This window comes from Priapulus caudatus, unplaced genomic scaffold (genome assembly GCF_000485595.1).
Source record: "Priapulus caudatus unplaced genomic scaffold, Priapulus_caudatus-5.0.1 Scaffold1204, whole genome shotgun sequence".
Taxonomy (NCBI): Eukaryota; Metazoa; Priapulida; class Priapulimorpha; order Priapulimorphida; family Priapulidae; genus Priapulus; species Priapulus caudatus.
The window spans coordinates 58,614-70,861 of record NW_014578265.1 but is presented as its reverse complement, the minus strand read 5'-3'; the positions used below and the strand labels follow the sequence as shown (position 1 = coordinate 70,861).

The 12,248-nt window shown below is 43.5% G+C and overlaps 1 protein-coding gene across 1 annotated transcript; it reads left to right on the top strand.

Annotated features, from left to right (window-relative positions):
* Positions 1–2,441: 2,441 nt before the first annotated feature.
* On the top strand, positions 2,442–11,824 carry LOC106815808. The gene is made up of 7 exons (XM_014820318.1): positions 2,442–2,530; positions 3,031–3,189; positions 8,202–8,415; positions 8,767–9,136; positions 9,710–10,237; positions 10,649–10,812; positions 11,306–11,824. Exons 4-7 carry the CDS (start codon positions 9,115–9,117, stop codon positions 11,822–11,824), a joined length of 1,233 nt encoding a protein of 410 aa, XP_014675804.1. The 5' UTR covers positions 2,442–2,530; positions 3,031–3,189; positions 8,202–8,415; positions 8,767–9,114.
* The last annotated feature ends 424 nt before the right edge of the window (positions 11,825–12,248 follow it).

Sequence of the window (12,248 nt, the reverse complement as noted above, 5' to 3'; positions counted from 1 at the left end):
AGAGAGAGAGAGTAGAGAGAGGAGAGGAGGAGAGGATCTACTCCCCTAATAGGAATACAACTCCCAGACGTGCGGAGTAGGAAGAGCTATAACGTGCGGGATCTATAAACGAATATGTCTAATATGACTGAAATCATCCACACTGCCTGTCCGTATAAAATTTCCTATATAACTCAACCATGCAAGTTAGCACACAAACACATGTGCTTAGCTAGTAGTACTGTAGTATATATATTTATAGTACCGTACGAACGGCACTGCATAATATACCGTACTCACAAATGCTTTCAAGAACGCTAGACGTAAATCTCCAATCTGTTGACGCATCTTTCCGATTTTGTTTTTTTAAACCTACTTCACTATATAGGCCGCCTACTCGCCGGGAGTTTGGGCGAGAGCCTGCCAAGTCGCTTAAAAGTATCGTAGTTTTCATTCGGCGCGCACGTTTTTTTTTTTAGGCGGATGAACGGATTTCATGTTCTGTATTATCATTTCTGTAATGCACGAGAAATCCAATCATGATGATGCGCACTCCTAAACCGTGTAGGACTCGCGCCAGTGCTTGAAACGTGAGGGGGGTCTACGGAGCTTTGCTGAAGCGATTCTACATGAAATTATATCAATATATGTCAGTATACTCAATATACTGTCATCCCTAATGCTATGTAGTATATAATACCAGGCAGAGCAGTGAAGCTACGTAGACGTGTGATTTTCATGCAGCTTGACAGCGCTCGTGTCACCACGGGCGCAGAGCCATTATAAAATGCTATATATACGGCCTCTGGACGGTGGTATATAGTTGCATAATCATAGACTCCAATAACCTCGTACATGATTGCGGTCGTCAGTCTATGGAACTATACCGAAGACGGATGAGAGAACAGACCAGAGAGAGATAGAGAGAGAGCGAGAGAAGAGAGAGAGAGAGAGAGAGAGAGAGAGCGGGAAGGAGAAAGAGAGAGAGAGACGAGAGAGAGAGAGAGAGAGAGAGAGAGAGAGAGAGGCGAGGAGAGAGAGAGAGAGAGAGGGGGGCGAGGGGGGGCTGGGGGGGGAGAAGAGAAAAGAGAAACAAAGAGAGTGAGGCGAGAGCGAGAGAGAGAGAGAGTAGAGAGAGAGACAAAGTTGATCAAGCCGATAAACATAGTTTCATCAAAACGTACCCTAAAAGGTAATCATATAAAGGTAAACGTGAATTATATAAGTAAAGCAAGTAGTTAATCAGTCTACTACCCCAGTACCCTAACTATAATTAAGATACAAGTCTATTTCAATCAACTTTGTTAACTCTTTCCGTCTTCGATGTATTATTATAGTTCCTTGGACTTCGAAGACTAATATTTACGATGTTACGAGGTATAACTATAAGACTAAGACTAAGAGACAGCTGTACTACTGTAGGCCGTAACTATTGTATCATCACCACATGCAAGGTCGTGTGGGGGGGAAGGCAGACAAAACAATCATCAAAAGCTATCACTTGACTTACTTGATTTGCTGGCTCGGTTTTTAGCGAGGATTTTGTTGACCGCGGCCGTATCCTGCGACTTCACCGCTTGTAGCAACTCTTGCTCTCGTCCCATCGTGTATGTAAAATCCTCCGTTTTTAATATCCTACTTACTTTGGGAGTTGCGAAATCACACTAACACAAATCTCGCATGCAGCACGTACGGTGTGACACACTATTCTGCATTTAAAACATGTTGCCTAGTACTGCTACCAGTACCAACAAGCCACTTCACTCTGCGAAAGACAGAGAGCGACAGCTCACTGCGTAAAAGTTTGGATCGCGTCAAAGTCGTGACACACACATACACACACATATATAACAACACATGGAACAAGTTGAAGTAAGCTTATACTTATAGCCAGCCGATCGACCAGTTTTTCGATGACTAAGAAGTAGGAACGCCACTTAAAATATCCTTCGTGTTATTTACTAGCACCCGGTATTGACTAGTCAGCTGCAGGGCACGTCGGCTACGCAGTAACTTCACTATGCCTCAGTCAAGTATGATGTCCAAGGCAATAATGCCAAAGGCAAAGCAAAGGGTACGGAACACGCTAAATTGTCACGTACGATGCACGAGTCGTCAAAACTCAACCATACAACACACTCCACGTGAAATCCATCTACGTAGGACTGCGATTCTGCGATTCCTGACTAGTCTCCGTAATTCGAAAGCACAAATACGGTCTCACAACAAACACGGACCATACAACGACGGAAGAACGTAACACATGTATTCATTCATCTTCACCGCCAACACGACGAATGCGTCCGTGTTGCTGGTCTGCGGCCAACGCGTGGCAATGCGCATGCGCGCGCTAACTTTGATCCCCGTTCCCAGCGCGACTATGTTTACCTCGTTAATGTACCCTCGCCGACGCTACGCGGCAGCACCGCCTGGGCATGTAATCCACATGCAACCATCACATTCCAGCTTTCGTACGAGCGGTGATGTTGCTTATTGTGTATATTTCGTCTGCGGCCGTTTATTGAAATCTGCATCATTCCGTAACTGTGACGTGAGTGAGCTTTCTCATCAGCATATTCAGGTTTGTCATTAGAACGCATCGGGTGGCGCGCTCGGCCATCCCCAGTGGTCGTGTGTACAGTTTTATAGTGTTGTTGGTATTGGTAACACAGTACAGTACACCATTGTACATCATACATGTACAATTAGTCCGAAATTCCTCTGACCAATGTCAACACCGACGATTTTGGTGGATTTGGTGGGGGGTAGATCCAAAATCGTCGGTGTGGGCATTGGTCAGAGGAATCTCGGACTAATGTACAATGTACATGTAACAAACAACATACACAGATACACGTAACAGTAACACGGTACTACAAAGTATAGATATGGACCCAAGCCTAATTTAGCACCCGTATTAGTTTAGCACATATGCGAGAACACATTTGCGGGGTCCCAAACTATCCTTGGTCCGAGATATGATTATGAAAGACTGAGTATAATTAATGATATTCATGAAGAATTCTGTCCAAACATCTAAACAAACCACAGGTCCCCACTTCGAAAGCCGTAGCCTGGAAATGGAATATAGCGCAGAACTCGCTGTCGTACAGTCGGCTCTGTGCCTGGCGAAGTCGCTACTGGTAGAGCGACGTCGGATGGAGGAAGCCGTGTCCGTAGTGGCCAGCGCCGTCGCCGAAGTCACTGAAGGTAAATTATTAATTATATTATTATAAATTAATAAAATATTTTAATTGAGAGGTAAATTTTTATCGAAAAAAATAAAAACAGGTTAATCACGGCAACCGCCATTTGAGGCCAGTGTCGTGGCGGCCCAAGCCTAGTTTCAGCAACCGCGATTATTTAGCAGCATATGCGGAACATTATGCGGGTCCAAACTGTCCTTGATTCGTGGCAATGCTTATGCATATCAGGAGTAAGATAATATAGGGGATAATATTTATATATATAGGGGGATAATATACTGGCCAATATAGGTATATATGAGATACATATATATCATCCTCTATTATCTAGCTCCTGATGGCTATGCTATTCTGTTCTATGTATGCGATACTGTGGGGATGTTACGGCAGTATGTCAATTGTGCATATTTGCGCTTAACTCTCTTGCGTTAATGCGTCTAATAACGATCCTCTAAAACTTATTCGGTTTTAACATCGGATCTATAACATGGCGGTAATAACATCTCTAACATCGGTTTAACATCGGATCTATCAACATCGGTAATAACATCTCTAACATCGGTTTAACATCGATCTAATTAACATCGGTAATACATCTCTAACATGTTTAACATTGGATCTATTAACATCGTAATAACATCTCTAACATTCGTTTAACATGATCTATAACATCGGTAATAACATCTCTAACATCGGTTTTAAACATCGGATCTATTAACATCGGTAATAACAGTCTCTAACATAAGGTTTTAACATCGAACTATTACATCGGTAATAACAATCTCTAACAATCGGTTTTAACATTGGATCTATTAACATCGGTAATAACATCTCTAACATCGTTTAACATCGGAACTATTAACATCGGTAATGTACCATCTCTTAACATCGGTTTAAATCGGAACTATTAACATCGTATCGCACATCTCTAACATCGGTTTAACATCGAACTATAACATCGTAATAACATCTGCTAACATCGTTAACATCGGATCTATTAACATGCGGTAATAACATCTCCTAAACATCGGTTAACAGTCGGAACTATTAAAGGCATGCGTAATAACATCTCTGAACAATCTGGTTAACATTGGATCTATAAATCGGTAATAACATCTGCTAACGCGTGCGGTTAAGCACATCGGAACTAATTAACAATCGTAATAACATCTCTAACATCGTTTAAACATCGGAACACTATTAACATCGGTAATAAAACATCTCTAACATCGTTTAACATCGGAACTATTCACATCGTAATAATCATTCTAACATCGTTTAACATCGAAACTATTAACAGCGTAATAACATCTCTAACATCGGTTTAACAATCGAACTATTAACATCGGTAAAGACAATCTCTACATCGGTTTTAACATCGAACTATTATCTATCGGTAATAACATCTTAACATCGGTTTAACATCGAACTATTAACATCGGTAAACATCTGCTAACATCGGTTTAAACATCGGAACGATTAGACAATCGTATCAACATCTCTAACATGCGGTTTAACATGCGGAAACTATAACATCGGTAAATAACATCTCTAACATCGGTTTAAACATCGGATCTATTAACAGGCCGCCGTCGTAATAACATTCTAACATCGTTTAAACAATTGGAGACTATTAACATCGTAATAAGCATCTCTAAAGCATCGTTTCAACATGCGAACTACTGTAACATCGTAATAACATCTCTTAACAAATCGGTTTAACATGCCGAACTATTAACATCGGTAATAAACATCTCTAACATCGGTTTAAGCATTGGATCTATAACATCGGTAAATAACATCTCTAACATCGGTTTACATTGATCTATAACGCATCGGTAATAACATCTCTACAATCGGTTTAACATTGGAGTCTATTAAGCATGCGTAATAACATCTCTAACATCGGTTTTAACATCTGGATCTAATTAACGATACGGTAATAACATCTCTAACTATCGTTTAACATCGGATGGCTATTAACATCGGTATAACTATCTCTAAGCATCGGTTAACATCGGAACTATTAACATCCGGTAAATAACATCTCTAACATCGGTTTAACATTGATACTAATTAATGGCGGTAATAACAGTCTTAACATCGTTTTAACATTGGATCTAGATTAACATCGGTAATAACATCTCTAAACATCGTTTTAACATTGGATCGTATTAAACATCGGTAAATAACATCTCTAACATCGGTTTAACATTGGATCTATTAAGCATCGTAATAACATCTCGTAAAATGCGTTTAACATCGGATCTAATTACCATCGTAATAACATCTCCTAACGATCAGTTTATACATCGGATCTATTAAGCATGCGGTAATCAACATCTCTAACATCGTTAACATGCGAATAATTTAACATCGGTAATGAACATCTCTAACATCGGTTAACATTGGAAGCTATTAAACATCGGTAATAACAATCTCTAACATCGGTTTTAGAGCACGTCGGGAAACTATTAAACATGCGCGTAATTAAACATCTCTAATATCGGTTTAAACATCGAAAGACCTATTAACATCGGTAATAACATCTCTAATATCGGTTTAAACATCGATCTATTAACCTCGGTAATAACATCTCTAAAACAGGTCGGTTTTAAACATCGAGTCTATTAACATCGGTAATCAACAGTTCTAACATCGGTTTTAAACATCGGAACATTAACATCGGTATAACTCTCTAACATCGGTTTAGACATGCGATCTGATTAACATCGTAATAACCTCTCTAACACGGTTTAACATCGGAACTATTAAGCATCGGTAAATAACATCTCTAACATCGGTTTTAAACATAGCGATCTATTAAACAATCGGTAATAACATCTCTAACATCAGTTAAGCATTGCTCTTATAACATCGGGTAATAACATCTCTAACATCGGTTTTAAAACATCCGGATCTAGTTAACATCGTAATAAGCATCTCTAACATCGGTTCTTAAACATCGAACTATTAAGCATCGGTAATAACATCTCTAAACATCGGTGTTAACATCGTGAACTTATTAACTGACATTCGGTAATAACATCTCTAAGATCGGTTTAAACAACGGAACTATTAACATGCGGGAAATAACATCTCTAATGATCTCGGTTTAACATCGGAACTATTAACAATCGTAAATAACATCGAGGAACTATTAACATCGGTAATAACATCTCTAACATCGTTTAACATTGAACTATTTAAACATCGGTAATAACATCTCTAACAATCGGTTTAACATCGGCAGACTATTAACATCAGGTAATAACATCTCTAACATCGGTTTAACATGCCGGCATCTATTACATCGGTAATAACATCTCTAAGCATCGGGTTTAACAGCGGAACTATTAACATGGTAATAACATCTCTAACATCGGTTTAACATCGGAAACTATAACATCGGTATAACATCTCTAATATCGGTTTAAGCATCGGAACTAATTTAACATCGTAATACATCTCTAAACATCGGTTTAACATCGGAACTATTAAGCATCGTAATGAACATCTCTAACATCGGTTTAACATTGGAATCTAATTAAACATCGTAAATAACATCTCTGAAGCATCGGTTTTAACAGTCGGAACTATAACAATCGGTAATAAGCATCTCCTACATGGTTTAACATCGGAACTTATTAACAATCGGTAATTAACATCTCTAACATTGCGGGTTTACATGCGGGAGAGCTATTAACATCGTAATGACATCTCTAATATCGGTTTAACCCCCCATCGGAACTATTAACATCGTAATAACATCTCTAACATCGGTTTAACAATCGAAACTATTAACATCGGTAATAACTCCGTCTAATATCGGTTTAACATCGGATTCTATTAACACCTCGAGTAAATGTGTAATAATCTTCTAACATCGGTTTAACCTTGGATACTAGTAACACTCGTAATAACATCTCTAACATCGGTTTAACATCGGATCTCCTTAACATCGTACATAACATCTCTAACATCGGTTTAACATCGGAACTATTAAATCAGGTAATGAACATCCTCTAACATGCGGTTTAACATTGGAACTATTAACATCGTAATAAAACATCATGCTAACATCGGTTTAACATCGAAACTATTAACATCGGTAATTAACATCTCTAACTATCGGTTTAAACATGTGGAATGCTATTAACTATCGTATAAACATCTCTAACATCGGGTTTAACATTCGATCTATTAACATCGGTAATAACATCTCTAATATCGGTTTAACATCGGACTCTAATTAACACGGTAATAACATCTCTAAAATCGGTTTTAACATCGGAACTATTAACATCGTAATTAACATCTCTAAAACATCGGTTTAAACATCGAACTATTAACATCGGTAATGAACATCTCTAACATCGCGCTTTAAGCATTGCGATGCTATTAAGACATCGCGCTAATAAAACATCTCTAATATGCGGTTTAACATCGGAATCTATAACATCGCGTAATACATCTGTAACATCGTTTAACATTGCCGAACTAATTAACATCGGTAATGAACATCATCTAACATCGTTTAACATTGGAACTATTAACATCGGTAATATACATCTCTAAACATCGTTACACATCGGAACTATTAACTCTCGGTAATAACATCTCTAACATCGGTTTAACATCGGAACTATTTAAAACATCGGTAATAACATCATCTAACATCGGTTTAACATTGGATCTATTAATCATCGGTAATAACATCTCATACAAATCGGTTTAACATGCGGAAACTATTAAAAACATCGGTAATAACATCCCCCCTCCTAATAAACACGTACCGTACGAGTTTTTCTCAAAATCAAAATTGTCACTCTTCCTCCCTTCTCTCCTCCCTTTTACGCAACCTATCATTCTTCCTCGCAGGTAACCTCATAAATAATATCTTCAAAGTCCGAGGGACTATATCGGTGACGGAAATAATATATACAACAATATATTATATAAAAATACAAATAAAAATAAATATAATATTTGTATAAACACATAAATTTTCGGCAGGTCTCGAAATTTTGACGACCGACGAGGAGAAGCGCCACTTGTCTTCGACGCTGCACGCGTTGATCTTCTACAACACGTGGTGCCACCTACGCTCGCGGCCCGCGCCATACCTGGATCGCGTCGCCGCGTCGCTTCCCTCGCCTCGGCGGTCACGCCAGAGGAATTCTACGTCGAGCTGCTGCTGGCCTGCGATTGGCTGGAGTATCTCGCTCAGGTACGCTGGGATCCCGAGAGAAATATACGAGCGTTTATGTGCTGTTATCACGCTCCTCGATCATTCTCAATTGCGTCGAATCTGTCCCGATGGACTGTGTCTGTGTTAGGTCCTGTAACAATGCTGCCCAGCACCTTGTACCAATTTGCACAATCGTTTATCGTCACGGAACGAACTCGTCATGTCTCTGTCTAGGAATTTGCCATGAAACATCGACGGAATGCTCGCACATTCACACTTTATAAATTTGACAGATTCAAATTAATATTGCTAATTATAACTATGCTAAACTATAACATAATATATATAACATAAATACACTCTTTCTTCTTCACGCTTCACGTGTTACAGAGCCTTGCTGCGGTCCGTGTGGATGCGGGTCGCGTCATCGTTGCCGCGGTGATCGCTTGCGCCGCCGCCGGAGACGCGCCACTTCTCCGCCTCCGCATCCTCCGCCACCTCCTGCGTCACGCGACGCTCGACGTCGCCACGGCAACGACGAACGACGACCGCCCTCCGCAGACGGGAGACGCGCGACCTTCTGAAGACTACAAGGTCGCGGGCAAGGTGGCGACGGCAGACGCACGACCTTCGAACGAATCCAAGGACGCAAGACGCGATGCGCGGTGTCGCCTCGTGGACGACCTGCTCGTTGCCGTGGCAACCGACGCGGCGTTGACGACCGTCGCTGCATCGGGGATGTGGACAGAGTTGCTCGAAGGTGACCTTACAACTTCTAGTGACTCTTTTGCGAAACGCGAGAAACAAAAGCGATAATCTAAGGGTCTAATTACGATTTTTAATTCTCCCCTTCATTCGACGGTGTATAAAAAAGGGACGTGTATACGATCGGTGGGGCCCCGATGTCGGAAACATAATTGGTCGGATACTGTCGACAGAAACATCGTAAAGTTGCGAGTTTCTCATACTTGGTGTATAGAGGTCCGGTATACAAGAACATTTTTAATGTTAAGACCAATGTTATAACTAATTTTGTTTCTGGGCACCTGAATGCTGGCTTCTAAGATTAAACTCCTAAGATTAAACTCTTAGACTTGATAAGACTGATGTCAAGACTGACGTCAAAAACTAATTTTGTTTCTGACGACGGATGGGCTTGCATTTTGCCCTCCATCAGTTCTATTTGTTTAGTTTCATTTTTTAAATTTTATCAGCATTGTCTATTAACTTGCTTAACTAATATGTTAACTATTATGCTTAACTTATATAAAGTAAATTGAATTGAATTGCAATTATTCGATGATGACCGACAGTCTGTGATCTCTCGTTGCAGCCATCGCCGGCGCAATCGAACGCAGCCGCCCCCGCGTGGACATTGCCACGGCGACGACCCCTCGCGACCTCTCGCGGGTCGCCGACTCCTGCGGCGACCTCATCGACGACCTGTCCGCGGGAACGGCCCGCCGTCGCCCTGGCGACGAACTCTCGCGGAGGCTGCCGCGCGGTTCCGCAGTTCGCGGCCGTTGTTTGCCGTCGTTCGCGATCTCGCGTGGCGCCCTCTCTCGGTTCCTCTCCGCCGCCACCGCCGCGGCAGCGCGCGAGGGGGAAGGACCTGGGGGCGAGCCGGGATCTCTCCCGCCAGGATCTATCCCGGCAGGACTAACGCGGATCGTCGACTCGCTCTCGTCGGTCGACGACGAGATTTTTCCGGACGAATCCAGGAGACGAGATGTGGCGGGTTGCCGCGGCGACGGCGCCTCGTCGTTGGGTGGAGGAGGCGGCGATGGGTTCTCGTCGGACGAGACGGCGACCTTGGACGACGCGCTGTGGAGAATAGAGGAGGGACTGGAGGGCTACGAAGGTAACGGTCGCGCGGTCTCGCATCACGCGTGCACCCGAACCTGCGTGTAAGGGTCGTACCTGTATATAAGGGCCATACCTGTGTGAAGAGTCATACCTGTGTGTAAGAGTCGTACCTGTGTGTAAGAGTCGTACCTGTGCGTAAGGGTCGCTTCGAACGAGCTCGAGAGAAGCGCGACAAACTCGGACTTTGCGTGCGCGACGAAAAAAAATGCACGAGCGAATCGCAACCGCGGGTCGCGACTTACGTCTCTCTCTTGAAACGAAAAACATTCTAAACTAATTATAATCATAATCAGTAAAATTAAAAGTAATATATTCCATTCTTCCGCACCGCGCGACAAAAAAACGACGACCGCGATTAAAAAAAACCGCCTCGAAATGAACAATCCGAAACCATTCGATATCGCAGAATGCATCGAGAAGCTGGTAGGTGGCGCCACCTACCTCGAGGACGCGCGCTGCGTCGCCGCGCTACGCGGAGTCTGCGGCGGACTGACGACGAGGGAGGTGTCGCTGCTGCTAGACACGGTGGCGTCGTCCGCCGGGCTGCGGCAGGACACCAACGTTCGACAGGTACTAATCTTTGACTTCTATTCTTAGTGACTGTAGAGTGTCTAGAACATATGAGTGTCTAGTCATCGAAACAAGGTACGATGGGTGGCTGCTCTGTAGGATCTATAGCTCTATTTGTAGGATCTGGATCTCGATCTGTACTTATCTAGCTACTACAGCAGTTTGTGTTGATGTGGTCCTATCCCAGTCTAGTTTACTCGTTAAAACAAGTGTATTTTTAATTGTATACGCATGGTATGGCGTCTGGTCTGCAGAATTTTTTAACTATTGCAGTTTGAGTGTAGGTTGATGTGGTACCATACCAGTCTAGTCTACTCGTTATAAGAAATGTGTTTTAAATTGTATACGTGTGGTACGAAGCGTGTTTCCCCAGGAGATTTACCAGTTTGAGTGTGGATGCACACAGAATTGATGTAATTATGCCGCTAATTGATTTATTAATCATTAAATAGACGATGCTTTTCACGATCACAGCTTTTTTCTGTCGTTGCAGCTGCTGCTGGCGACGTACGACGCGTTGCCGCTCTACGGGAAACATCGTCTGCTGGGCCGGCGTCTGCGCGCGTGCGACGTCGCCATGGCGACGGGGGAGTGGCTGTGCACGGTCGACTTCCAGCAGACGCTCACCGCATTCCTCAACAAGCTGTCCGGCGGCGGCGACCGCCTGGTCGGCGAGGTTCTCCGGTCACCGGGAGCTCAGCGGCGCGGGTACGGGGTAGCGCAGGGTCACAGGCGGTCGCCGGCGCAGCAGGTCGCGTGCCTGCTGTGGGCTGGCGTCCCGCGTGCGGACGCGCGGCGGGCCGCGGCGACGCTGCGCGCGCGCTGCTGGCGCGTGCTCGCGTGGGGGTCGGGCGAGACGAGACGCTGGCGGCCGCCGTCGAGACGCTGTGCGAGACGAGGAGGAGCGGGTCGCGCTGCTAGGGGCGCCACCGCCGCGAGACGTGACGGGGTCGCGGGGTCGGCCGAGTGTTTCTCGTGGCGGCGCGGCGGCGGCGAAAGCCTCGCTTACTAGTCGTGGGGAATTTTTCTCGCAGCGAGATGTTGTTCGAATGGTCGCTCGTAATCTCACCGAGTCATTAAAGAATCACCTAATCATGAATAACCTACTCATGAATCGCCGCGGAATTCACGCGTGCATGCCGAACTGTCGACCTCGCCGCACTTTGGTGCTACGCAGCATTTTTTTTTCGTCCATATCGAATAACGATTGGTGAGAGCTTGCGCGTTCAACCCTGCAGGTGCTAGGTCTATAGGCTACTCGGTAATCTGTGGATAATATCCTGTGATGTGTTTTTACCGGCTACAGCGATGGATTGAGGAGATGTCAATTCGTTGGGGGGGGGGGTAATGTTGCTTTATTTCACCACAACTCAAAATCAATGTGATATGCGTTCGTTTGTTTACGATACGAATTTGTGTGATTGCAATACGCGTTT

What these genes read in the sequence shown, in the direction of transcription:
- LOC106815808 (XM_014820318.1), top strand. Translation starts at nt 9,115, where the DNA reads ATGTGGACAGAGTTGCTCGAAG. An exon ending in GTGGACAGAGTTGCTCGAAG is followed by an intron (nt 9,137 to 9,709) that starts GTGACCTTACAA and finishes CTCTCGTTGCAG; the next exon opens with CCATCGCCGGCGCAATCGAA. An exon ending in GGGACTGGAGGGCTACGAAG is followed by an intron (nt 10,238 to 10,648) that starts GTAACGGTCGCG and finishes TCGATATCGCAG; the next exon opens with AATGCATCGAGAAGCTGGTA.